Source organism: Urocampus carinirostris, chromosome 6 (genome assembly GCF_059441175.1).
Source record: "Urocampus carinirostris isolate Australia breed hairy pipefish chromosome 6, RoL_Ucar_1.0, whole genome shotgun sequence".
NCBI lineage: Eukaryota > Metazoa > Chordata > Actinopteri > Syngnathiformes > Syngnathidae > Urocampus > Urocampus carinirostris.
This window is the reverse complement of record NC_142354.1, coordinates 45,341,039-45,368,409: the sequence shown is the minus strand read 5'-3', so window position 1 is coordinate 45,368,409 and position 27,371 is coordinate 45,341,039. Positions and strand designations below refer to the sequence as shown.

Here is a 27,371-nt window from a genome sequence, read left to right as displayed (position 1 = left end):
TCTGGCGCACCCTGGCGGCCGTTAGAAAAATTGGCCGCATTGTTGGGGGGTGGGGGGTGGGGTTAGGGGGGGCTCCGCCCTGCTTTATTCCTGGACCCTGGCTATTTCAGCTGAAAATGAAAATCTCCATTCTGATCCCTGTTTAGCCTATACGAGCCTGTAATTGATAAAAAGGATCCGCCCCCCTTACCTCCGAATAACTTTAGCCAATAGTGACTGATTCTAATGATGATTGACACATTGGTTAGGAAATGAAACGCCGGTGTATAAATCCTAGCATACACCGCGGACTACTTCGCCTTCGGGGGAAAATCGAGTCGGCGGCTACTTGCCTTAGTTGCGAGACTTTGCGACTTAATATTGATCCATATATAAGGCGCACTGTATTATAAGGCGCATGGTCAGCTTTTGAAAAAAATAAAGGCTTTTAGGTGCGCCTTATAGTGCGGAAAATACGGTAATATTGAAACCTTTTTGATCTGTTTATCAATAATAATTGACGGCCACCCTGAAGTCATGTAAGTTTATGTCGGTGTATTATTTAGACTAGGGATGTAAAACAAGTTTGGTCGGGTCCCAGATCCAGACTTTGTGTTCTGAGGCGGTCTGTATCAGTAAAAAAAATGTAAACTCCAAATTTTTAGCTGTTTTTTAGTACTCGGCTTTGTCCAGATTCTACTTTAGTAAGCTATTCTACATATTATAATCACGCATGACAAGGGATCTTTACTAAACACCACACATGCCAACACTACTGCTTTACGCGTTAGACTTCGGCGTTACGTCCCTTAAGAGGCCTACCGCTTTGGGCGGCAGTGGCTCAGGAGGTAGAGCGCTCGTCTTGGGATCAAGAGATCGCAGTTCGAAACCCGGCTCCTCCGTGTTACATGTCGAAGTGTCCTTGGGTAAGACACTGAACCCCTAATACCCCCAATAAGCAGGTTAGCGCCTTACATGGCTGCAAGGCCGCTATTGGGAAATGTGGAGTACATTGTAAAGCGCTTTGGGAAGTCATTGACTTGAAAAGCGCTTTATACTCTTGGTTGTATAGTTTTGAACAGTGTTCTTAGTTTGTCTTTAAGACCTTGGCATTGGGATTAAGATTGCTAAATCGTCATTCCAAGAGTTCACATCTTTAGGCAGGCCGGAAGGATACGCCGCAGATCATCAACTCTTGGCACTGTTTTGGGAACTACTCTGCTGAGTCTTGTGTAATTGTTTGCCCTGAGGAAAGTCCAAAAATGTGCATTTCCTCATCTGTGACTCTCTCTCTTACGTCTTGCTCGTGTTTTAGTTTCACTACTGGCGTTTCTTTTTTAAATTTTATGGTGGGTTTACCTCTGTTTGTAAAGTCCGAGTGCTCCATAATCCTTGTGGGCCAGTCAAAATAGCTACTTTTCTTTAATACTATTAATTAATATTGTGACACAAACCTGAAACTAAGGGCGCAACAACGAATCGATAAAATCGATTGTAATCGATTTAATCAAAGCGTTGGCAACTAGTTACCTCATGGATTGGTCGTGTTGCTGGATTTATGCAATGAAGTGCATTGGATCTCGTTGTGAAGTTGTAGGTCTTGTAGTACCACTTTTGTCCGGCAGAGGGCGGCTTGAGTCCATTTCCACAAAAGTATCTTACATCATTTTAAAATATTTTTTGTTGAACATTGCACCGTTACGAACCAAATCGGCATGACATAGTCAAACACTACAAAGTTAAGAATTGTCAAGGAAACAAAAAGTGCTGCTCAAATCATTAGAAGTAATTTAATAAAATATATAAAGTTAAGTCAGGTCATTTGTATAGCCTTTAATCTCATTCAGTCTCAAACGGCTGTACAGACTACGAACTATTATTATAACACCACCCCCTAAACTAAAACCTATAAAGTAAAAAGTAAAATGATATTGATGACATTTTTATCTTAAAAGAAGGGGCATATTTTTATGCACATCATATATAATTTATGCATTGGGAATGTGTATCATATTCAAAGATTTCACCCAAAAAACAAATTTGTTGACAACATTTTAAAATTTTGGGTTTACATTTTTAATTTTTTTTGTCAGATACAAATTTTGCCACACATAAAATACATTTTAGGCTTCCTTTGGACCACATGTGTCAAGGGTTTTGATCCGGCCCGTGAGACAGCACTGAGAGAAGCGGAAGAGAAAAATGAGATGCAGTTTGTGTCCACTTGATGTCACCCAAGCCAGGCACCACTCAAAAAGCATTTGTAGTAGTATTTCTCTCTCTCTCTCTCTCTTCTTTTTCTTTCTTTCTTTCTCTTTCTTTTTCCCATTCACCCTCTCTGTTTCTTTATCATCTTTTTTTTCTTTTCCTTCCCTCTTTTCAATTCCCTCTATTACTCTCTTTCTCATGCTTAATCCTTTTCTCTCTCTTTCATTCTTTCTTTTTCTGTTTTTCATTTGTTTAATCCATGCCTCTCTCTTACTTTCTTTCTCTCTTCACTTCTTTCTCATTCTTTTTGTATCTCTATTCTTTTTCACTTGTTTCCCTTTTTCTTGGGTTCTCTCTCTCTCTGTGTCTCTCTCTTTTATCTCTCTCACTTTTCTTTTGTCTCTTTTTCTCCCACTCTCATGCTTTCTTTCTTTCTCTTAAACCTACTAGTCTGGCCCCTGTGATATTTTTTTCTCCTAGCATGTGGCCCCCAGCTAAAACGAGTTTGACACCCCTGCTTTAGAGAAAAACCATCAAAATTCATTGTCGGCCAAACCAACCTGCTGGTCCCTTTTTTGATTCCACATAAAACGAAGCAGATTTGGGCTGTGGGAAAATCTTCCCCTTGGAGCAGGACTGTGATACAATTACTAATCAGTGTAAACAGGAATAGTCATTGATTCACCAAACACGTTCTGGATGCCAGTGAAGGAAAATAAGTGACTTCCTGTGAAAGGAATTTTTGTGAGAGGGTGAACAGTAAAAACACTTTGGGGGAGAACACATGAATACTATACAGATCCATCCAATTGATTTGAACCAGACACATCCAACTGTGAGTGTGATAGCATTTGCATTTTAAAAGCATGGTTACATTTGCAGCAACGGGATTTGTAAGAGTACTGGATGTTGAGCTTTAACATGGAGCCATTAGCTGGATCATGTCTATAAGAGCATTAAAACCATTATCTTCACATGGGGAGGATTTTCTGTGGTGTTTATGGCTTGGAGAAACATTCCGGTACGGTAATCATGATGGTACTCACAACGGTTCCCCCCAATGTTCCCTGTAATTTTCCAGGGGTCTGAGCGTTTACACAAAGTGGGTGAGCAACGCTTGAAACAACAATGAGCAACAGCAATCCCAAGTGTGGCAAGATAATTCATTATCGAACATGTCCAAAACTTGACATTTTGCTGAGTTTCCGCCAATGCAAAATGATTTTTCTTTTTTGAATCAATTGACTCATGTTCGATTGCAAAGGTTGCAGGGCCTACAAACATCATTTGTTCTTACAATTCTTTCACAACATATCCATTTCTTTTTATTTCCTGACATATTTTGTCACATAATATTAACATTTTTGGGGGCTTATTGAGTCGGTTGTAAGATACATAACTGTACTCAATCCCATTTTTGAGTGGAAGTACAATGTTGGCAACAAGATTGACTTGATATCATTGGAAATGATTTGAATGCAACACAAACTTTTTCTTCTTTTTTCCGTGTTTTTTTCAATTTTTTTAAATTCCTTTAAAAAATCTTATTGTGTTTATTTTTTCCGAGCTGTTACTTTTTTCTTTTTGATCTCTATTTACTTTTTTCCTTTGTTTCTTTCTTTTCTTTTTTTCTGGCTTTTTTTCTGAATGTTTCCTTCTTTTTTCTCTTCCTTTTGTTTCTTTTTTCCCAGCTTTTCACTACTTTTTCATTTTTTGTATTTTTTTCCTTTTTTTGTTCTATTTCCTCCCCTTCCTTCAAGTCATTTTGTGCACAATTTTACATAATATTTGATCATATAGGGATGAAAGAAGCAAAACAACCCGAAGAGCCGTTTAGGACCCGAAAGAGACGGTTCCTTTTAGTGAGCCGAGCCGAAGAAGCCGGTTCTCGAAAAACTCTACTGATTTACTCAACTTCGTTCTACCTCGACATTGACTTCCAAATGACTTCCAAATACCGCATTTAGAACACAACGGCAGGGGAACCCGTTTATTTTTACCTTTATGCACTGTAACTTTGACTTAATTCTCTTCTTAACTAGCAATTTCGAGCTTTAAAAAAAATCTCATTGCGTTTACTTTTTCCGAGCTGTTCCTTTTTTTTTTTGTTCTGTACTTACTTTTTTCCTACATTTCTTTCTTTTCTTTTTTATAGCTTACTTCCAAAATGTTTCCTTCTACTTTTTCATTTTGGTATTTTTTTCTTTTTTGTTCTATTCCCCTATTCCTTTAAGTCATTTTGTGCATAATTTTACATAATATTTGGTCATGTTGGGATTAAAGAAGCAAAAACAACCTGAAGAGCCGTTTAGGACCCGAAAAAGCTTCCTTTTAGTGAGCCGAGCCAAAGAAGCCGGTTCTCTACTAACTTTACTCAACTTCGTTCTCCTTTGACTCGAATTGAAAATACAGCATTGTGAGTCATCATTTTATTCATATTTTTTGTTTTGTTTTGTTTTTTACCAATATAACCTCTTCTACATCCACGCTTTATGGCGTCACTCAATTTTTACCATGTTTGCTCACCAATGGGCGGATTTCTTTTTTTCTTCAGACTTGTATGTAGGTCAGAGAATGGGTGTGTAGGAGTCGGTTTTGTCTCCATTTTGTCATCTAATTCCCTTACTCGAAAGAAGAATAGCCTTTGCCCTCTTCACTCCTGGCGCTCTTTGTTTTGTCCAAGCTGGAGTTCTTTTATGACTCATTCAAAAGTCTTTCATCTGCACGGGCTACCTGCCTTGAGCTTTTAAGCCCTACCTTAGGTCCTCTATCTTAGCGGACCTGGATCAATTTCAAAACGGCCCCAATTGCACTCAAAATGTTGTCTCTGTCTGCTAGGAAACACGTTTGCGGGTTGTATTTCTGCCATAGGATTTTATAGTGCAATCACCCTTTTAAAAAAAGATTGGGCTTATTTTGTAATCGTCGAGTGGAATGTTCCCTCTAAGCTGCGCGCGTGCGCAATCGCGCACTTTCCGCACATTCTCAGCGCACAAGAAAATCTAGCCAGCTCACAAAAATCAGGGCTCGAAATTGCTAATTAAGAAGCGAATGAAGTCAAAGTTACAGTGCATGAAGGTAAAAATACACGGGTTCCCCTGACGTTGTGTTCTAAATGCGGTATTTTGAAGTCAAAGTCGAACGAAGTTGAGTAAAGTCAGTTTTTGGAGAACCGGCTTCTTCGGCTCGGCTCACTAAAGAGAACCGGCTCTTTCGGGTCCCAAACGGCTCTTCAGGTTGTTTTTGCTTCTTTCATCCCTACACGACAGAATATTATGTAAAATTGTGCACGAAATGACTTAAAGGAAGGGGGAATAGAACAAAAAAGAAAAAATACCAGAATGAAAAAGTAGTGAAAAGCTGAGACAAAAAGAAACAAAAGGAAGAGAATAAAGAAGGAAAAATCCAGAAAAAAAGACAGAAAAAAAGAAAAGAAAGAAACAAAAGAAAAAAAGGAAATAGACAACAAAAAGAAAAAAAGTAAGAGCTAGGAAAAAATAAACACAATGAGATTTTTTTTAAAAGGAATTAAAAAAAATAGACAAAAACAGGGAAAAGGAAGAAAACGTTTGTGTTGCGCTCAAATAATTTCCAATGATACCAAGTCAATCTTGTTGCCAACATTGTACTTCCACTAAAAAAAATGTGATTAAGTACAGTTGTGTATCTTGCAACTGACTCAATAAGCCCCCCAAAATGTGAGTATTATGCGACAAAATATATCAGGAAATAAGAAGAAATGGATATCTTGTGAAAGAATTGTTGTGAAAACAAATGATGTTTGTAGGCCGTACAACCTTTGCAATAATACATGAGTCAATTCATTCAAAAGTGAAACGATTTTTTGCATTGCCGGAAACTCAGCAAAATGTAACTTGATGTCAAGCTTTGGACATGTTTGATAATGATTTAGATGCCACACATGGGATTGCTGTTGCTCACTGTTGTTTCAAGCGTTGCCCACCGACTTTGTGTGAACGTTCAGACCTGTGATAAATTACAGGGAACATTGGTCGAGTGTGATGATCAAAATTGTTGTGGAATTTTGATGAAATGCACAGCAGTATTTTTTATTCGACAGCAGGCTTAAAGGGACAGTGTGTGGATTTTTTAAAAAATGTCTGTCAGTCGAGAAAAGTGTATTTATTCTACATAAAATGAGGCTCACCAAGAGGGAGCTGACATAGTTTTCCGACATCTTGCTGCTATTGATACCCAGGAAAACAAATACCGTGTGAAAGGCTAGGCAAAACAAAGCATAAATACATTTCTTATTATCATTATACAATCCTACAACAAAATTGGAGGGCTTCTCCTTTCAGTGCGAAGTAAAGACTAATAATATAATAATATAATTAAAAGGATAAAATGCCCAAAAAGATTTATCGATGATAATATAATTAATCTGTGCATAATCACAATGGCAGACGCAGAGTACATTGTGTTTAGGAATGCTGCAGTTGGGAGTTCAGGGTGGTAAAGGCTCTTGGGTAGAAGATATTCCTCATTATCTGGTTAGTTTTTTCTAAAGCCCCTGTAAATGAAAGAAAAAATGATGCTGTTTGGTCACTTTGAGTCTCCGTAGTTTGTGTTCTTCTTTGTGCTTTTTAGCACTGGCTTTCAGTTCTACAACACAATACAGCGATATTTACTCGTCAAGTAATACACACTGTTCCTTCAATGCCACGCTCTGTTGTCATGTTGCGGGTTTTCAATGACTTGTGAGATTCGCCCATATTACATTTATTAGAGAAATGGAGGACAATCAATTAAAGAATCTATGCAAACAATTTATCGTAAATTCCGGACTATAAGCCGCTACTTTTTTCCCTAACTTTCAACCCTGCGGCTTATTCAGTGATGCGGCCAATTTATGTCATATTTTTAACGGCCGCCAGCGGCGCTCGAGTGTTCCTACCATTAACTGCCCTGTCAAAGCTATATTATTATTATTAAAGCTTTGAAAACTCTCTCGGTGTACCGTCTTTCTTCGTAAATATGTGTAACCCATGTATAATATGTATTTGCAACTGTATATTGTTGTAATGTATTTATTTGTATTTATTTTAGACACTTATTCTGATTTGTTTTGCGGGGGAACGAAAAATGAGGGGCGGAACAAACGCGGGGTGCCGAGTTTAAGTGGGGACCGCTAAAGGTGAGGGACAGACAAGGAAAGAAGAAGGGGTAAAAAGTTGGTTAGAGAAAAAGGAGTTGCGTCAGTAAATGTGTTCATCTGATATATTTTTCCCACCCTTACCTTTGGAAGTATACACTTTTTTCCTTGGATTACTTTCAACGGGACCCGGACTCTGCAGGTTTGCATCAAACCTTAAGTACCGGTATCATTTTCCCGGCTGTGATTTTTGGACTGTGGACTTTAATGAAAGACATATAGTTTCAATCGCGGGGCTTGAAGTCGAGTTTGGGTTAATTTTGTGTTTGTGTTACTTGTTTAAATGTGGGCGCATGCGGCTTATATACAGGTGCGGCTTGTGTATGTACAAAATCGGTTTACCTCTTAAAATGTGGTGGGTGCGGCTTATAATCAGGTGCGCTCTATAGTCCGGAATTTACGGTAGTTCCCCTTATCTGTTTTTTTCCATGACCGAGTCGGAAATAAAAAATGATAAAGACACAGATAGGAAAAAGAAACCGCACCATGCACCCTGATGATTCTTCCTAGAAGGATTATCCTAACATTTGTCATGTTCCAGAAAATGTTCTCGTGCCCGAAAATATATGTGTGTAAAAATAATTCCCGTTTGTGTATTGAATCGGACTTGGAATGCGGTGGCTGTTTTCTTTCACACATTCCACTGCAGGCTAAGGCGTAGAAGAAGCATCCAAAAGTTAGTCAGCATTGCTCCTGTGCTCCAACGTGTTGGAGCTCGTTGTTAAAACTTCAATGACTGGATTGTGTGCATCACATATGGGCACTGTCAAATGCTGAGCTCACTGTTGAAGGAAATCTTTATAATTGCATAGGAGGGGACTACAGTAAGACCAAAACAACAATGGCAGATCTGCCTGACGAAAAGTTTGGAGTGTGGAAAATCTTTGTTAAAAAGAAAAGTCATCGGGTAATAATGACAATTTGGTGTCAAAAAAGTTGCACTCACATTTTTTTTAAACTATTAATTTGAGCAATAAGCAAAAACTGGCGAACTATGAATTCATACATAGTGTAAAACCCCAGTCATTTGTTTAAATGTGTCCTCTGTATTGCAATCTCTCTTGAACTGTTCCGGTGTTTTGTTGCCGCGGCAGTAGAACCCCTCTGCTAAGATTTCTTTCAAGTAAGTACATGTACGTTTTCCACAGTAAAACGTGTAACATATTTTTACATTGATTGAGTTGCGAGTAAAGCTGTTGAGTGTTTTAAATTGCACAAGCAAATTCATTCTACTTTTGTACTCATGAGTCAAGAAGCATGTTATGATAAAAGATAGATTTAATGTAGCTGCTGCACTGAACAGTGTTTATTTTCTCTCCTGTACATATTTTTAGGGCATTTGTATTAATGAATCGGAGAGTGAATAGTCATAAAGAAAAAGTCGGAGGGAACTGATGAACTAGGTTGAATCTAATGCGATAAATGAGTACCGTATTTTCCGCACTATAAGGCCCACCAGGTTATAGGGCGCACCCCCAAAAAATAGTTTTTGGTCCTATATTTTCCATACATAAGGCGCACCAGATTATAAGGCGCTACAATGGGAACGTGGACAAAACAGTCAGATAGTTCAGTCCAACTTATTACCCCCTTAACATTCCGAAAGCGTGCAAAGAAACAAATACGTGTCTCAGACACGTGCGAATGCGGTGTCCGTACGATGTCACTCAAATGCATTGTTCCAAATATCATTCGGAAGGTTAAAGTCTTGGGATCCATGAAATGCCAAACATTTCTTAGTTTCCATTTTAAGAAAGTAAGAATTTTATTGTGCAGGGAAACGGGGTTGAATTGAGTTTAAAATTAGACTCATCACAGAAACATCAAGATTGTTCTAAAACATGATACCGGGAAAATATAAAGCCGCATAGCTCACCTAAGTTCTCTTGCAGCCATCACGTTTAATAATGATACGTAACCATGGTCTTCTTACAACCGTGAGTGTAATAAATCCAGGAGAGTAAAATACAAATACAGACTAGTACAAAATGTTTTCTCTATGCCGTAGTGCAACCCAACGTGTGATTCACATTCATCTTTTTTAGCCAATTGCAGGCTTTGTTTCGCCCCTTTAGCCTATGCGAGCCTGTAAATGATCAAAAGGATCCGCCCCCTTTACCTCCGAATAACTTTAGCCAATAGTGACTGATTCAAATGATGATTGACACATTGGTTAGGAAATGAAACGCCGGTATATAAATCCCAGCATACACCGCGGACGACTTCGCCTTCGGGGGAAAATCGAGTCGGCCGCTGCTTGCCTTAGTTGCAAGACTTTGCGACTTAATATTGATCCACATATAAGGCGCACTGTATTATAAGGCGCATGGTCAGCTTTTGAAAAAAAAAAATAAAGGCTTTTAGGTGCGCCTTATTTTGCGGAAAATACGGTAATTGCTCAGTTTTGCCGAAGGTCACATGATCGTTTCTGTAACTTTCGCCGTACTTATGTCAGAAATTGTTTCATGCAAACAAAGTGATTGGTTCGTTCACAAACATGTTCTGATGACATTTGTGTAATATGAGGAGGGATCACGATCATAGGCTCCTGCTCAAATTTATTCTTTATCCATAAATCACAGTTTGTATGAAATTGGTGAATGCAACCTTGCTCTTTTCCGTATTCACTTCATGGATAAAATGCACAACAAAGTCCGTCATGTCTGACCCACAATTAACTATACAAGGTCATCTTGCCATCTGTGTCCGGGGCGGCAGTAGCTCAGGAGGTAGAGCGCTCGTTTGGGATCAAGAGATCGCAGTTCGAATCCCAGCTCCTCCGTGTACATGTCAAAGTTTCCTTGGGTAAGACACTGAACCCCTACTGCCCCCAATAAGCAGGTTAGCGCCTTGCATGGCTGCACGGCCGCTATTGGTGTGTGAGTGTGTGTGTGAACATTCATTGACTTGAAAAGCGCTATATAAATGCAAATTATTTCATTTCATTTCAAATAGTGTTCGAAAACCGCATTTGTCCAAAGGATATGACGCAACCACAATCGGAGCGTCCCATTCATTGGGGCGGCAGTAGCTCAGGAGGTAGAGCGATTGTTTTAGGATTAAGGGATCCCAGTTCGAATCCTGGCTTGTCCGTGTTACATGCCGAAGTGTCCTTGGGTAAGACACTGAACCCCTAACACCCCCAATAAGCGGGTTAGCGCCTTACATGGCTGCACGGCCGCTATTGGGAAATGTGAAGCACATTGTAAAGCGCTTAGGGAGGTCTTGACTTGAAAAGCGCTATAGAAATGCAGATCATTTCATTTCATTGGCAACCAAAGCAACACAGCAAGACTTGGACGGAAGCTATGGCACATATAAATTTGACCGGCAGACTAGGATAGCCAATAATGATTTTTTGTTCCACTGGCGGGATGTTAATGGGTCTCAACACCCACATATTTGCCTAAAATAATAATTGTAATAACCAGTGTCTGAAATAATATCTGCCTGGACACCCGGGGCGTGCATCTTTTACGTCGGGCATACAACTTTTCAAAACGTCTCCGCCAAGGAAAAAGAAAAAATATTTCTTTTTTTTTTTTTTTCAAAATCAAATAAAACGTTAGCTTTATTCCGATTTCGAAATATCTGTTTTGGTTTGGAAATTTCGGAATTTCGGTTCGTTTTGCAATTTGCATACTTGTCAGCCAAACAGAAGCCTGCATCGAATAATTCGTGCTTCCGGACTTTCCCGAGCGTTATTAAGTCGTGCATTTGCATATCATTTTCCAAAGTAGACGCACAGAAAACACAAGAAAATTGGAGAAGTGGTTAGGAATCAAGCCTCAGCCTCAGAAGAAATATTCAAAAGAAGCTAACAAAATGAATGACGCTACAAAACGTAAACATAGGCAAACATTGCATGAATGAAGATGAGTCAATACATACATAGGTACATACTGATGGCAGATGGAAAACAGCGATGTCATAGATTTGTAATAAACTTAATTTCAAAGTGTTGTGCTGTTATATATTCTGATGATCAATCCTTAATACTTTGCAACAATATTTTTTTTTTGCGATGAGTCGTCCGATTGTGTTTCGAGTTGTGAAAAATGGAGCAGGCAACTTTATGGCCGGGCAGGCACCTTTACCGAGTTGTCCGCCCTGATGTCCGCTAACTTTTTGTCATGAGTTTCAGACACTGTAAGTGAATAACTCGATAAACTCTGCTCAAACATAGCTTAGCGCCAGCCGATAAACTTTTGGAATGCCACACACAAAGTTTGTGTTTAGTAATTAAAAAGCCTGAATGGCACTAAGATAGTTATGTATTGTTGGCATGTAAACATTAGCCAAAGTCCGGCTAGCTGCAACTAAAATCTTGGCAACTGAGGCAAATACGAACCCCCCAAAAAATTTCCAGTAGTCAGAGAACTCGATTTCATGGCAGTGTGGCAGTGCTTGCCTAGGTGGGGGGCAATCGGGGGGATTTTGCAATGTTTATTGTTCTATATTTTTTATCAATTATCCATTATCCGTTATCGGTCAAGTCATAATACGCTACAAAGCCAAGGGGCCGAGACACTTGCTCTCAGCCAAGAGGCTGAGTCAAGGTCCTAGGGTTTGACATGATGTCATTACAACATCATTTTGTTCTATTGTATTTTTCTTTTGCTTAAAACCTAAAATGCAGTTTTTGGGCGTTCTTGGTTGATGGGTTTACAGTGCCAAGAATTCTGAATATGTCTAGTCGTTTATTGTGACAGGAAGTCCAAGATAACCTCCTTCCAAATTGCAAGTAGAAATGTAGGCAAAGCTGGGGAACTTAAGACGGCAGTTTATTTAATATATTCTGGCTATTTGCTTTGCTCCGATGTCTTCGGACCTCTGCTTGTTTTCATTACTGGTTTCTAACCAAGATGCAATGATTGTGTGACTATTTTGCTGCTGGGTGATATCAACTGCCTAATCCCACCCATCCCCGATGCCGGATATCCCACACCCTGCAAGTCATTAGGATCTTTAAATGAATCATTTCCAATACTTAACTCAATTTTTGTACTCACATATTGTGGCAGTGCTTGATTTAGTATTACCGGCATTTTTTATTTTCAGTTGAAATGAAATGAAATGATCTGCATTTCCATAGCGCTTTTCAAGTCAAGACTTCCCAAAGCGCTTTACAGTGTGCTTCACATTTCCCAATAGCGGCCGTGCAGCCATGGTCGGGGGGCATTAGGGGTTCAGTGTCTTATTCAAGGACAGTTCGACATGTAACACGGAGGAGCCGAGATTCGAACTCTCTTGATCCCAAGACGAGCGCTCTACCACCTGAGCCACTGCCGCCCCAGTGAGATTTTATATGATACAGGAGATGATACTAAAAGAAAAGAAATATCTTTAGACCCTCAGCATTACCACCCGTGGAACATGACAGCACACTTATCCCAGTCGTTGTACGCCACCACAATAACATTTCAATCAATGAAATAAAAAACATAAACCAGTCAAAGATCTACAAGAAACACATTGTTCAAGGGCTCTGAGCGGTGATAAGGAAACACACAAGTGTGTTTGTTTGCAGCCACCTTCCATATTTGGTCACATTTCAGGATAAACATCTTCAATTATACAGCCCCACCAAACCAAAAGTTGGTTGAGTTTTTATTTTGGGCTTTTCTGTCATCTGCCGCCCCACCAAGAGGAAGTGTCCCTCCACTTTCACACGAGCAATGTCAAAAGCACAGAGCTCAGCCGTGGCCCGAATGACGTGTAAGCTAATGAGTAGCGCAGTGAGGATTGAAGAAACAATGCTTTTCTGCAGGCCCACCAGAGCTTTTCTCCCCACAGAAGGCTCATTGTAGCTCGCTGGGGGCAGGGAGAGAGTCGTCTGGAGAAACTCAGAGGATGAGACCGCTTGTGGAATCTTCTCTTCTTGTACTAAGATCTTTGCCTTGTTCGGTTTTATTTTTATGACAGCTGCACACAGCTTATGATTTGAATTGGTCCCAATAAACTCCAAATTGCATACCTGAAAAATAGGATATTCCGAGCATGAGATTCTTTTTTTTTTTTAACAAACATGTATGTAAATCATTTATGCTGACATTGAGAGTAACATTATTTTGTTAGAATTGACAGATATACAGTATTTTCCATACTATGAGCAGGGTTGGGTGGGGTTACTTTAACTGGATTACTTTCAATTACTTTTGGATGACTCCAATAGCAAATATGCTAATAAAAGACAAAATAAACTAAATCGGAATAAAAATACAAAATTTTGTGCAGGCTTGGGGAGTAACGGAACACATGGAACTACAAAAATGATGTTGGCAAGCTGTTTGGATTTATTTATTTGTTTCTGTCGCATTTGATGTTCGTTTTGCCGGAGATCCAAGAGATCAAAGCCAGGAGATGAAGCTTACCACGTGTTGTGAGTCATCATTTTATTCATATTTCGTTTCTTTTGTCTTTTATTAGCATATTTGGTATTGGATTAATCCAAAAGTAATTGAAAGTAATCAAGTTAAAGTAACACTACCCAACCCTGACTATGAAGCAAACCAAAAAAGCCCTAATTGGCCAAACATTTGAAAGATAAGATACGTTTGGAAATGCTGCAGTGGTGTTCATTACTGTTGGGATATGATATAATGAAATTGTGTGTTAAAACTTGCTGTTAAAAATGTCGGAAAAAAATGTTCAAAACTCACATTGTTTATTTGAAGTTAATAGTGTCAATAAAATTGTTCAAACCCCCCAAAAAACAAGGTTTTACAGTACTCTATTGTATTTGAGCAAGATTGATAAATCAAAAATTTTCGCTGCTGCAACGGCATTTAAACCTGGGCAGTGAGAGCTCCAACACGTTACCTCTAGAAACACAGTTTTGCATCGTTCATTCTGAATGCAATGTTCCCTCTAAACATTCTCGGCGCACAAGGAAATCTAGCCAGCTTACAAAAACCAGGGCTCAAAATTGCTAATTAAGAAGCGAATTCAGTCAGTTACAGTGCATGAAGGTAAAAATACAAAGGTCCCCCTGACGTTGTGTTCTAAATGATTTCGTATTTTGAAGTCAAGGTCGAAGTAGAACGAAGTTGAGTCAAGTCAGTAGTTAGAGAGAGTACAGAGTTTTTCGAAAACAGGCTTCCTCGGCTCGGTTCACCAAAAGGAATCGGCTCTTTCGGGTCCTAAACAGCTCTTTAGGTTGTTTTTGCTTCTTTCATCCCTATATGACCAGATATGATGTAAAATTTTGCACAAAATGACCAAAAGGAAGGGGGAATAGAACAAAAAAGAAAAAAATACTAGAGTGAAAAAGTAGTGAAAAGCTGAGAAAAAAAGAAACAAAAGGAAGAGAAAAAAGAAGGAAAAATTCAGAAAAAAGCCAGGAAAAAGAAAAGAAAAAGAAACAAAGGGAAAAAAGTAAATAGAGAACAAAAATAAAAAAGTAACAGCTCGGAAAAAATAAACACAATTAGATTTTTCTTAAAGGAATCAAAAGAAAATAGAAAAAAACAGGGAAAAAGAAGAAAAAGTTTGTGTTACATTCAACTAATTTCCAATGATACCAAGTCAATCTTGTTGCCAACATTGTACTTCCACTAAAATATGTGATTAAATACAATTGTGTATCGTGCAACCGACAAAATAAGCCCCCCAAAATGTTAGTATTATGCGACAAAAGATACCAGGAAAAAAAAGAAATGGAAATCTTGTGAAAGAATTGTAAAAACAAATGACGTTTGTTGGCCGTACAACCTTTGCAATCGTACATGAGTCAATTCATTCAAAAGTGAAAAATTACCGGAAACTCAGCAAAATGTAACGTGATGTCAAGTTTTGGACATGTTTGATAATGATTTAATTGCCACACTTGGGATTGCCGTTGCTCACTGTTGTTTCAAGCGTTGCTCACCGACTTTGTGTGAACGCGCAGACCCGTAAGGAAAATGACAGGGAACATTGTTTAAGAGTCTTTCCACCTTTCTTCATGTGCGTCAATAACGTTCTGAATAACAGAAAACAGAGTCTTTTAACAAAATACTATACAAGCGTTTTTAATTACATATATTATATTATTGACACACAGTTAAAGAAGTGGAGATATTTTTTAACCTATCAAATACAGAACAAAATGCACTTTGCAAATCAGCGTTTCTGGTACCGTGAGTAAAAATAGTTTGATAATTATAATCAGATTTACCACTAGTGGTAAATTGTCAATGCTCTCACTTCTGTGATTTAGGTTCTACTCCCGATGCAAAACAACATTCTGTGGTTTTAATCAGCGACCCCTTATAATGCATTGAGAGCCAAACGGTTATACACAAATAACCAAAGTACCTCCCCCTGTTGCTTCAATTTCATGGGCCTTTCAGTCCGGGCGCCTTACTTTATGTATGAAAAATGTACCGTAAATTCCGGACTATAAGCCGCTCCTTTTTTCCCTAACTTTCAACCCTGCGGCTTATTTAGTGATGCGGCCAATTTATGTCATTTTTCTAACGGCCGCTAGAGGCGCTCGAGTGTTGCTACCATTAACTGCCCTGTCAAAGCTATATTATTATTATTAAAGCTTTGAAAACTCTCGGTGTACCGTCTTTCGTTGTAAATATGTGTAACCCATGTATAATATGTATTTGCAACTGTATATTTTTGTAATGTATTTATCTGTATTTATTTTAGACACTTATTCTGATATGTTTTGCGGGGGAACAGAAAATGAGGGGCGGAACAAACGCGGGGAGCCGAGTTTAAGTGGGGACCGCTAAAGGTGAGGGACAGACAAGGAAAGAAGAGGGGGTAAAAAGTTGGTTAAAGATAAAGGAGTTGCGTGAGTAAATGTGTTCATCTGATATATTTTTCCCCACCCTTACTTTTGGAAATATACACTTTTTTCTTTTGGATTACTTTCAACGGGACCTGGACTCTGCAGGTCTGCATCAAACCTTAAGTACCGGTATCATTTTCCGTTCATTTCGCTGGCTGTGATTTTTGGACTGTGGACCTTAACGAAGGACATTTAGTTTCAATCGCGGGACTTGAAGTCGGGTTTGGGTTAATTTTGTGTTTGTGTTACATGTTTAAATGTGGGCACATGCGGCTTGTATACAGGTGCGGCTTGTATATGTACTAAATCGGTTTTCCTCTTAAAATGTGGTGGGTGCGGCTTATAATCAGGTGCGCTCTATAGTCCGGAATTTACGGTATGCCAAAAGTTTCCAGCGCACCCTATGGTGCGGAAAATAGGGTAATTCCTAATCCTCGGGCATGGAAATCTGCTCTTTGCCGATTGAATTGCAAAGCATTGCCACGGTCTTCTAGGCCACATACTAATATGAGAAGAGAGTTTGTGATATATAATTATCACTTTGTACAGCGCAGGAACTTTAAGGTGCATTTAATTTGCAGAGCAAAGTCTCAAGATGGCAAAAGTCAGATTTAACGACAAGCCTTTATTTTAGAGCTGAGAATTGCGCTTTAATAAAAAAGTAATTTCGAATTTTACGATTTTCGGGATCAACGTTCAATTGTTCTTTTACCATCCTATAAACCTGGATTATTCAGTTAACACGTCTTTTATGCTGTGAGCTAAATTGAAGCATTTTGAAATGTAAAACCCGCTTATATTAAAACCAAAGAATGGGTCATCTTGTTTTGCTACCTTTTAAAGAAATTGTTTACCAATTTAGTTTGAATTCTCAAAGATAATTGGCTGTAAAACGATTTGGGAGACTATGTCAAATTCTTTTAATCACTGACCATGCGAAAGGTTACGGTGACCCATGGACATTTTTGATGTGCCAAAGACAAACTGGATGGTTAGAAATGCAAGCCGAGTCCAGGAAGCTTTTTTTTTTTTTTTATTAAAGCTGTAAACTGTTTTACTGTCACAAGTCCCAGGCTTTTACAAATGGCGTTAGTGGCTCTAGGGATGTCTTAATTAATCCGCTTTTAAGCTACCTGAGACCTTTTGATTCAGCTAACAACAAACTAGCTAACCACCATATGTCACACAAGTTCTTGCTCAATTCTCAGTCTTATATTTTACCGCTTTATAGTTTGTGTACAAAGATTCATTCTCGCCAAAATTTAGTTACTTTCTGGCTGTTGTTTTGTTTTTAGTAGGGCTTTTTATCTCAGTGGTTTTATATGATTTTGTTAAGGAGCTTAGGACATTCCGGCCCCTGCAATCTGTCTGACTAGCTGCCTCTATCCATTTAACTCTTATCATGAAAATTTTGTAGGTCGGAATGCCGTATGTGTCCGTATTAAGCCTTTTGTTGAATGTTTCACTCAGCTCACAAAAAAAATGAGTCTTTAATGGTGGGCAAAGGCTAGAGAAGTTTAGTTTGAAATCAAAAATACATTTGCATAACCAATACATCATGCAGGAGCTATTCAGGAGAATTGCACTTTTCAATACGTCTTTGCAGTTGGCTTTCCACAGGGTAGAGGTAAGATGTTAGGCTCGGGCTTAAATTGTCAATCATTGAGTTGGGCTGGTTGGGCTTCTCTATCGCTGTTTTTTTTTTTTCCCTTTTGTGGAGGATTTACACAGCATGCACTTACGTTTACCCTATTTCTATTATTTGGATAAAGAAAACGCTTACCAAACTGTCAGTTTAACTCAAAATCATCCATCCATCCATTATCTGCACCGCTTATCCTCAGTAGGGTCACGGGGGTGCCGGAGCCCAACCCAGCCATCCTCGGGCAGTGGGCAGGGGAAACCCTGAACTGGTTGCCAACCAGTCGCAGGGCACACAGGGACAGACAATTCGCTCGCCCATTCACACCTAGGGACAATTGGGACCGGCCAATTAACCCGACATGCATGTTTTTGGAATGTGGGAGGAAAACCCACGCAAGCATGGGGAGAACATGCAAACTCCACACAGGAGGTTCGATCTCATGACCTCAGAACTGTGCCGCTAACCACTGCGCCGCCGTGCTGCCTAACTCAAAATCACTAATTCCAAATAAAAAAATGTCCCCAGTGTTGGGGTGAAAGACAAGCGGCTTCCACCTCCCTCACGTCAGATTTAATTTCTGCTTCTTGCAAATAGTTTATTTCTGCTTTTGGGCCATAGTCTCTCCGGCGTGTTCTGGGTCGCCCTCGGGACCTCATGCCGGCGGGTCATGCCCGGAACGACTCCCGAGGGAGGCGTCCAGGAGGCATCCTTATCAGATGCCCGAGCCACCTCAACTGCCTCCTCTCAATGCGGAGGAGCAGTGGCTCTACACAGATGACTGAGCTTCTCACCTTATCTCTAAGGGAAAACCCAGACACCCTGCGGAGGGAACTCATTTCATTTATACTGATATAGTATCATCTGATGTTATATTTCACTAATTATTATTTGTTGTTGTTGTTGTGTTCTGTACAGCCCTTTGAGACTTATTGTGATAAAGGGCTATACAAACAAATATGACTTGACTTGAGCGCCCGCCCTGCTGTTTGACTGACAGCATACAACAGCCTATCACAGTCGCGCACAGTCACCCCACACTACACACAAAGCCCTCCCTAACCTGCCCCTGCGATAGCATTTGCTATGTGGTGTCTGCTCAGGACACATTACTTGATGTGTTGATTTCAATGACAATAAAGGCATTTCAATTCAAAATCCAGGAAGCAGTGAACCAGCGAGAACCAAAGTGTAAAGTAGTGAGTGGTCTAATGTGAAGTGTTTGTTTGTTTGATAGCTAAATGGTAAAGGTGAACAGTGACCATTTTTTGTTTTCTTTCGTTTTTTGTAGTTTGTACTTCCAGTCGCAACATCATCTTCTATTTTTTAAATTATTTTCTTATGTTTCCATCTCCTCAAGGAACCATGTCCACCACGTTGTCTCAGCAGCCATCAAAGCAGGACAAGGAGTTGGAAGAGGAGGAAGAGGAAGATGAGCAAGGGGAGGAGTTTGTCTTTGACGACAGCGAAGACGAGGACAAACCTTTTGGGGATGTCCAAGATAAGGCTGGCGACCCACTTCAATTGTCAAAGCCGGAAGAACCAAAGTCGTCCCAGGACACGTTGCAGGCTGTCCAAGACGTCACGCTACAGGAAGGAAGTGCCAACAAGAATGGTGAGACATTCTTTAATGCAAGGGAGAGCCGCATGTCCTGCATGTGTTTGGAGTTTCTCTGCTCAATCCAGGTGATTCCAATCACCTGGATCATTATCAGGAAAACTTGCTAACAAGCTCACAAAGCTTGCTAAGAAGCTGACAATTGGCATCACTTGTGTTGGAGCAGAGAAACCTCTAAAACATGCAGGACATCCGGCTCTCGAGGACAAGGTATGCCACGCCTACCTTAACGGCATATTTCACCTTGATCGTTGGGGTCGGCTCTTGTCTTTTAACAGATTTGTCTTGACGATAAAAATACACACACAGATACATTGCATGACATTTATAATTAAGAATACAGATGAAAAGAAATTGAGAAAATTATAAGGTGAGACAGTCTCTTTTGCAACATATGATTGGTGGGAGCCAGGGAAAATAACTCTGACATTTTCTTTGACTTGCACTATTATATAAACCTTTTTTAAAATGTCTCAAGTAATCACTCGTGTGTAACGTGCACGTTATGGTACGATCTATATTCATAGGTGTGAATGAGCAAGTGAGTAGTCCGTTTCTGTGTGTCCTGCGACTGACTGGCAACCAGTTCAGGGTGTCCACTGTTCACTGCCCAAAGCGAGCCCAAGTGACCAAAATTTGTTTGTTCACATCACCGTAAACATCAGTCGCTGAAAAGTTCATGCATCGTTCATGCATAAGTTCAGTGGTTTTGCAATCAAATTAATTTGCAGGCAAAGGGCCTTTGCGTTTAGGGAAAACATTTTTTAGATATTGGAGGTATCACTAATGCAAAAAAATCATTGAAATAAAAGTCCGGATTGAATTGCACCCTTTCACAGAGAAAAAAACGTTATTCGCAGAAGTCTTCTTGGAAACAAGTATTTTTAAGAAACTTATCAATGTTCATCTGTTTTTTTTAAACAATCTCTAGATACATACTCTTTTCAAATGAAATATGAGGGTTCAAGCTTTAATTTGATGTCCTATGACTATTTAGCTACAGAATTTAATTTTCTGTAAGCCTTCAAAAATAAATCAAAATGCCAAAACATGCCTAACACAGGCTCTTCCCATTTGATAGACACGTTGGACATCGAATGAGTTAAAAAAGTCACAATTACCAAACTGTTCATAATGCTAGTCACTATTGAGAAATTGCCGCTATTGACAAAAAAATAACACTATTCCTTTCAAACGCTTATGTTTTTAATTTTGTGGTTTCATGTTGTAATCCTTGAGGTCAGGCTTGGGTGACATCAAGAGGGGAATTCTGAAGAGGTGTAGCAGGGGGAGAATTATATAAGAATGAGTACACACACCGCGTCCCCCTTGAAATGTGTTAACTATGGGGCTCTTGACACTAGTTTAACCTCAGGTTACTAACAAGTCATTGAAACGAGCAGACAGATGGTCTTGCTTTATTACCCTGCTCTTAATAAGCCTGTCGGTTTTCTGCGGTCAGTAAAACCAAACACCACTCAGGGACGTGTGGCCTTCCTTGCATGGAGCGTTATTGCGCCATCAGTGTTGCATTTGAAACAAGAGACTGAAGAAAACCAGATGGATGACATCATAACAGAGGGTAATACCTGTCTGTTGACTAAGGAAACCAAGGGATTCTTGAGAATTGAACACACAGGATCACAAGAACATCACAACAACCACTGAGCTCCAAGATATTATTACCTAGACCCCCAAAACAGTCTTTGACAACCTATTAAAACAACAATACTGGATTAAAGATGCCGGGATCTGCAATTGCTTCTACTTTAGTTGACGAGTGAAACACGTGCCTCCGAAAGTTGATGATGGTATAATAGTAAATGAAACTGCTCATTAACTGTCAAATGAAAAAGGCCCTCAGATTTTTTGACCATCTTGTTAACCACCGAGCCAAAACAGGGATATGCAATAGAAGTTCAAAAAGTGCAAAAAACAGAACACAAAAGTAAAAATGTTGAAAAAAAAATACATTAAAAAAACCCACAAATAAATATAAATATATCCAGATGTTTCTGAGTGGGCTTTGGGTTGATTCATTTGTCAAATTGTTCGTTAGACGTCTGTCAGGAAACGGACCGGGAAGCAGGAAGTCGGAACTCATATGCGTAGACGATCTGTCACTTTAATTTAGGAAAGAAAAGTTGTCCAACACACAAACGGACCAAAAATAAAACAAAACAGGTTCAAAGGCAAACAAAATTACAAACTAGGCACTACGCTGATCAAACTGGCATGAACTGGTCTTCAACAATGTAAAGCAATGGTCTGGCAACGGGCAGTCCCAAAAGGAGCGTTTAGGTACTCCACCAGCAATCAGTCCAATGCGTCTCAGCCGGTGTCAAGGGGCGGGGCCAGCTTGGCGCCATGACAACCGTGCAGGACATGACAACGTCTTAGTATTTCTCTGACTTTGCCTGACTTAACATTGGAGGTCGGGTTTTGGCCCGGGCCCAAGATCTTAGCTCTAATCTACATGAAGGATTGTCATAAAATCTTGATCATGGGTCTCAAATTCAATTCAAATAAAGATAATCTAATTATAAATTATAATTAACCATTTTAAAACAAAAAAAAAACAATACATTATTAAGAAAACAAATAAGTGCTTAAACTACATATGTGAATGGAAAATTGTAATTATTATAGATCATATTTCATTGTGTGTATTGATAGTCATTAACCTTTAATTTTCCGACCACAAACTGTTCTGAACATGGATTCTTTCAAAATAATTTGTAACGTATGATGACACATTAGAAGCAAATACAAGCAAGTTCTGTTTTCTAACCATGTTCAAGCAGACAAAGCATATTTAACACACTTATCTTAATGGCAGAAAGTTACCTGCAAGGTTAATCCACTGTCCTTTAAGCTTCAGTAAAAAACTTTAACTGTTTCATCCCCAGAGGATGATTTATTTCAAACTCTGTTATTAAAAATACATATTAAGAGCGGGGGGGGGCTTCATTGGCCCCAGTAACCGCACGTTCCAGACCCCTTATGTAAAGTAACCACTGAAGATTACTGTTTACAACACCCTCATCACAATTTTAAAGTCACTGATTTACCGTATTTTCCGCACTATAAGGCGCACCTAAAAGCCTTTATTTTTTTCAAAAGCTGACCATGCGCCTTATAATACAGTCCGCCTTATATATGGATCAATATTAATTCACAAAGTCTTGCAACTAATGCAGCAGCCGCCGACTCGATTTTCCCCCGAACACCAAGTTGTCCGCGGTGTATGCTGGGATTTATTTACCGGCGTTTCATTGGCTAACCAATGTGTCAATCATCATTTGAATCAATCACTATTGGCTAAAGTTATTCGGAGGTAAAGGGGCGGATCTTTTTTTATCATTTACAGGCTGGCATAGGCTAAAGCGGCAAAACAAAGCCTGCAATTGGCCGAAAAAGATGAATGTGAATCACAAGTTGGGTTGACGGCATATAGAAAGCATTTTTTACTATTCTGCATTTGTAAATATTTTATTCTCCTGGATTTACTACACCCACGGATATAAGAGGACCATGGTTGCACATTATTATTGAACACAACGACTTCGGTGAGCTACTCCGGCTATATATTTTCCCTGTATCTTGTTTCAGACTGAACTTGATGTTTCGGTGATAAGCGGTGCAGATAATGGATGGAATGGAGTGTCTATTTTTAAATTAAACTCAATTCCAAGTGTTTATTGTCATATGCACAGTAAAGTTGCGAGCGAAAAAGAAAATAGAAACTAAGGAATGGTTGGCATTTCTTAAATCCCAAGACTTTAACCTTCCGAATGATGGAACGATGCATTTGAGTGACATCGTACGGACACCGCATCCGCACGTGTTCTCGACACATATTTGCTTCTTTGCAAGCTTTCTGAATGTTAAGGGGTAATAAGTTGGACTAAACTATCTGACTGTTTTGTCGACATTCCCATTGTAGCGCCTTATAATCCGGTGCTCCTTATGTATGGTAAATATAGGACCAAAAACTATTTTTTTGGGGTGCGCCCTATAGTGCGGAAAATACGGTAACTCCAACAAGAAGCTTTGTTGCATTATCTTCCGGGGCCACACTGGATTTTTATTAGGTACTTTGGTTTGTAACCAAAAACAAGCTTGGTAGTTTGATTGAATTTCCAAAATGTCCTTAGTTATAATTGTTAGTGTGAATGTTTGGCTCCTTTAGTGTGCCCATGCACGCTCAAAGACCCTGCAGAGTGCGTAGAGCTGGTCCAGTGTTCCACGGCCAGGACGAAAACCACACTGATCTTCCTGAATCCGAGATTCGACCTCCTGGTGGACCCTCCTCTCCAGTACCCCTGAATAGACCTTACCAGGGAGGCTGAGAAGTGTGATTCCCCTGTAGTTGGAACACACTCTCTGGTCCCCCTTCTTAAAGAGGGGAACCACCACCCCAGTCTGCCAGTCCAGAGGCACTGTCCCCGATGTCCACGCGGTGTTGCAGAGGCATGTCAACCATGACTCGCCCACAACATCCAGAGCCTTAATAAACTACCTAAGGGTTTGTCCTGCCCAAATACAGCTGCCATAGACTCATTTTGCTAAAGTCGGATGTGGATCGAGCTACATTTTATCAAATTTTACAACGTGTTCTGATGGAGTCAGTGAGAACTTAGCCTCCTGTAAAGTAAAAATAAAGAATATATTTCCATTATATAGCATTACATAGAGTGTATGTAGATTTTACGGCAGCACTAAATTGAATTAAAATATTTTGCTGCTGTGCACTGATATAGTATCATCTCAGTTCAACTCAATTGTTTTTTCTCATATCAACTCAATGATGTCTCAGACTGGGAGCTCATGGAAAAACACTTCCTGTTAGAGTTAGACTATCCTGGAGGTGGCAGTGTTTTCCACAGTTCTGTGAGGTGCTGCCCTACCACTTTGAGCAATTTGGGGTTTATTGCTATTACATTTTAAAGGTTTGGATGAAATCACAATACTTTCAAATGGCGGAATAAGCACCCTTACCAGTGTTAGATGCAGAAACCAGGTGTGCATGCAGTCAATTGGCTCTCATACTTGGAATTCATGGAATACTAGGGATCCCTTATAGTTATAGTTAGTTTATTCAACCAATAATCTTCACATAAAAATCGGAAATTGTCTCGTTGTCTCGGCTCAGTGAGAATTTAAAAATTTAACAACATTCAACATTCCGAATATAAAACGAAAAACAGAAATTACAATTTACAATTATTAAAAATTCGGACAGCACTCGGGTAAAAACTGTTAGTAAACCTTTTAGAACCCTTGAATGACTTCAAGCGTCTACCGCTCCGCAACAGATGCTGTGGTTGTGAAATAAACCAACATTTTTTTTATATTTAAGTTACTCACAAGTATCTATCAGGGACAATAACCCTATGAGAAAGTGTTACAGTTTGAGAAATACAGATTTAATAAAAATCCGGCATTTTTGGTCGGCCCGGTGAGACTCTTGACCCGGGTTTTATCAAGCAAACCAATCAAGCCTTTTGATTTTGGTAACTTCAAGATTAAATGTGCATTCTACTTTAGTTAATATTTCAGTATTGTGTAGATAAACAGTATCTACACAATATTGGCATAGAAAACATACTTTTAAAAGGCCCAAAAATATTGAGTTTAGAGTCTTTGGTTTAATAGACCAATGCTTTTCCCACTGACCAATAAGGAATTGTATATTTGCATCCATCTAATTCAGTAATATCCCAGGTTTGGAATTAACATTTACTTCTTAAGTGATGTCTGCACATAATCAGAATAGTAAACATACTTTCAAAAGGCCCAAGTGAGAATTGAAATCACAAGCTCTGCTTTATTAGCTCTAACCACTGAGCAATGAGCCCGAGTAATGTTATCGCTGACTATGGAAAACGGCAATTAACATGATTATCTTTTATAAATTGCTATCAATTACCTTAAAGTATGATCATTCCATTTTAATGACCATACATATTGAAGAGGTGAGTATTAACTCCCTGAGACCTTCAATACAGATTCAACATCTTAGCATTAGCTTTTTTTGTTGCAATATGTAGGAACACAACATTTTTTGTCTTTTACTTTTTCCAAAACATGACTGATTGTCACCATATTGCATGTTTTTCTATGGAATAATTTGAAACATTACACACATGGGAAGAAGTGATATCTACCGTATTTTCCGCACTATAAGGCGCACCTAAAAGTCTTAATTTTTTTCAAAAGCTGACCATGCGCCTTATAATACAGTGCGCCTTATATATGGCTCAATATTAAATCACAAGGTCTCGCAACTTACACAACAGCCGCCGACTCGATTTTCCCCCGAACGTGGAGTAGTCCGCGGTGTATGCTGGGATTTATATACCGGCGTTTCATTGGCTAACCAATGTGTCAATCATCATTTGAATCGATCGCTATTGGCTAAAGTTATTCGGAGCCTCGGATAGGCTAGAGGGCCGAAACAAACCCTGCAATTGGCCAAAAAAGATGTGTCAATCATCCGTTGAATCGATCACTATTGGCTGAAGTTATTCGGAGCCTCGGATTGGCTAGAGCGCCAAAACAAACCCTGCAATTGGCCGAAAAAGATGTGTCAATCATCCGTTAAATCGATCGCTATTGGCTGAAGTTATTCGGAGCCTCGGATTGGCTAGATGGCCAAAACAAACCCTGCAATTGGCCGAGTTTAGCAATGGCGTAGCAAGCTTAGCAAGCTTGCTAAAGTACACCATAAAGAAACATGTTTTATTAGTCTGTATTTGCAAATAATTTACTCTCCTGGATTTACTTCACTCACGGTTGTAAGAAGACCATGATTGCGTATCATTATTGAACGTGAGAACTTAGGTGAGCTATGCGGCTTTATATTTTCCCGGTATCTTGTTTTAGAACGATCTTGATGTTGCTGTGATGAGTTGAGTGAATTCAACTCAATTCCAAGTGTTTATTGTCATATGCACAGTAAAGTTGCGAGCGAAAAAGAAAATAGAAACTAAGGAATGGTTCCCATTTATTGAATTCCAAGACTTTAACCTTCCGAATGATATTTAAAATGACGCATTTAAGTGACATCGTACGGACACTGCATCCGCACGTGTCTACGACAGGTATTTGCTTCTTTGCAAGCTTTGGGAATGTTAAGGGGGTAATCAGTTGGACTGAATCATCTGACTGTTTTGTCCACGTTCCCATTGTAGCGCCTTATAATCCGGTGCGCCTTATCTATGGAAGATATAGGACCAAAAACTATTTTTTGGGGGTGCGCCCTATAACCCGGTGCGCCCTATAGTGCGGAAAATACGGTATATTATAGCAGAATACTAAACATCCCTTCATATGACAGTTGTCCAATAACAGTTTTTCCTATTTGTAATAATAACCAAAAACAGCCTGCTTCTTGAGACCTAACCGGTACCTATTATTTGGTATCCACCCGTGCCTCATATATTTAGAAGAAAAAAAAAACTCAGTGGTACCTTTTTACAGGAGTCAAAATTGTTCCAGGAGTGTGGTTTTAGCTTGAATTGCTTGTGTTATGTTGAATGACCTCGCTGAAGTGGCTGGGAACTGGGAGGTCTCAGCTTCCCTGCTAAGGCTGATGTCCCCGTGACCTCATTCCGGGAAAGCGGATACAAATAAATGGATGGATGAACGGTTTTATGACACTTACTACCACATTAGTGAGCATTAACTTGCTTAAATCATAAATACAAACACAAAAGCTTTAGCAAACCTGTAAAAATAATATGAACGGTCCCAATGAGAATTTGACTTGTCGAGACCCCAAATACAGTCCCAACAACTTGGCAAAAGCAAACACACAATATCAGCATTATCAATACACTCGATCAAGGAATTCCACTCATTGTTACGACTGAGGAAACCTTGTGATAGTGCAAATTTGACTTTTATTTGTAATTTGAGTTTGACTGCAAAAAAATATGCCTTTTTTAAAAATCAAAAA

At 39.3% G+C, this 27,371-nt stretch overlaps 1 protein-coding gene across 2 annotated transcripts in view; it reads left to right on the top strand.

The window, feature by feature from the left end:
• The window catches only part of arhgef10la (Rho guanine nucleotide exchange factor 10 like a), a 284,562-nt gene that overhangs the window by 8,402 nt on the left and 248,789 nt on the right, over positions 1–27,371 (top strand). For both annotated transcript variants that reach the window (XM_088339079.1, XM_088339078.1), the window contains exon 2: positions 19,151–19,405. In XM_088339079.1, coding sequence (XP_088195205.1) covers positions 19,156–19,405 — 250 coding nt within the window. In that variant the 5' untranslated portion in view covers positions 19,151–19,155. The remainder of the gene's footprint in view (positions 1–19,150; positions 19,406–27,371) is intronic.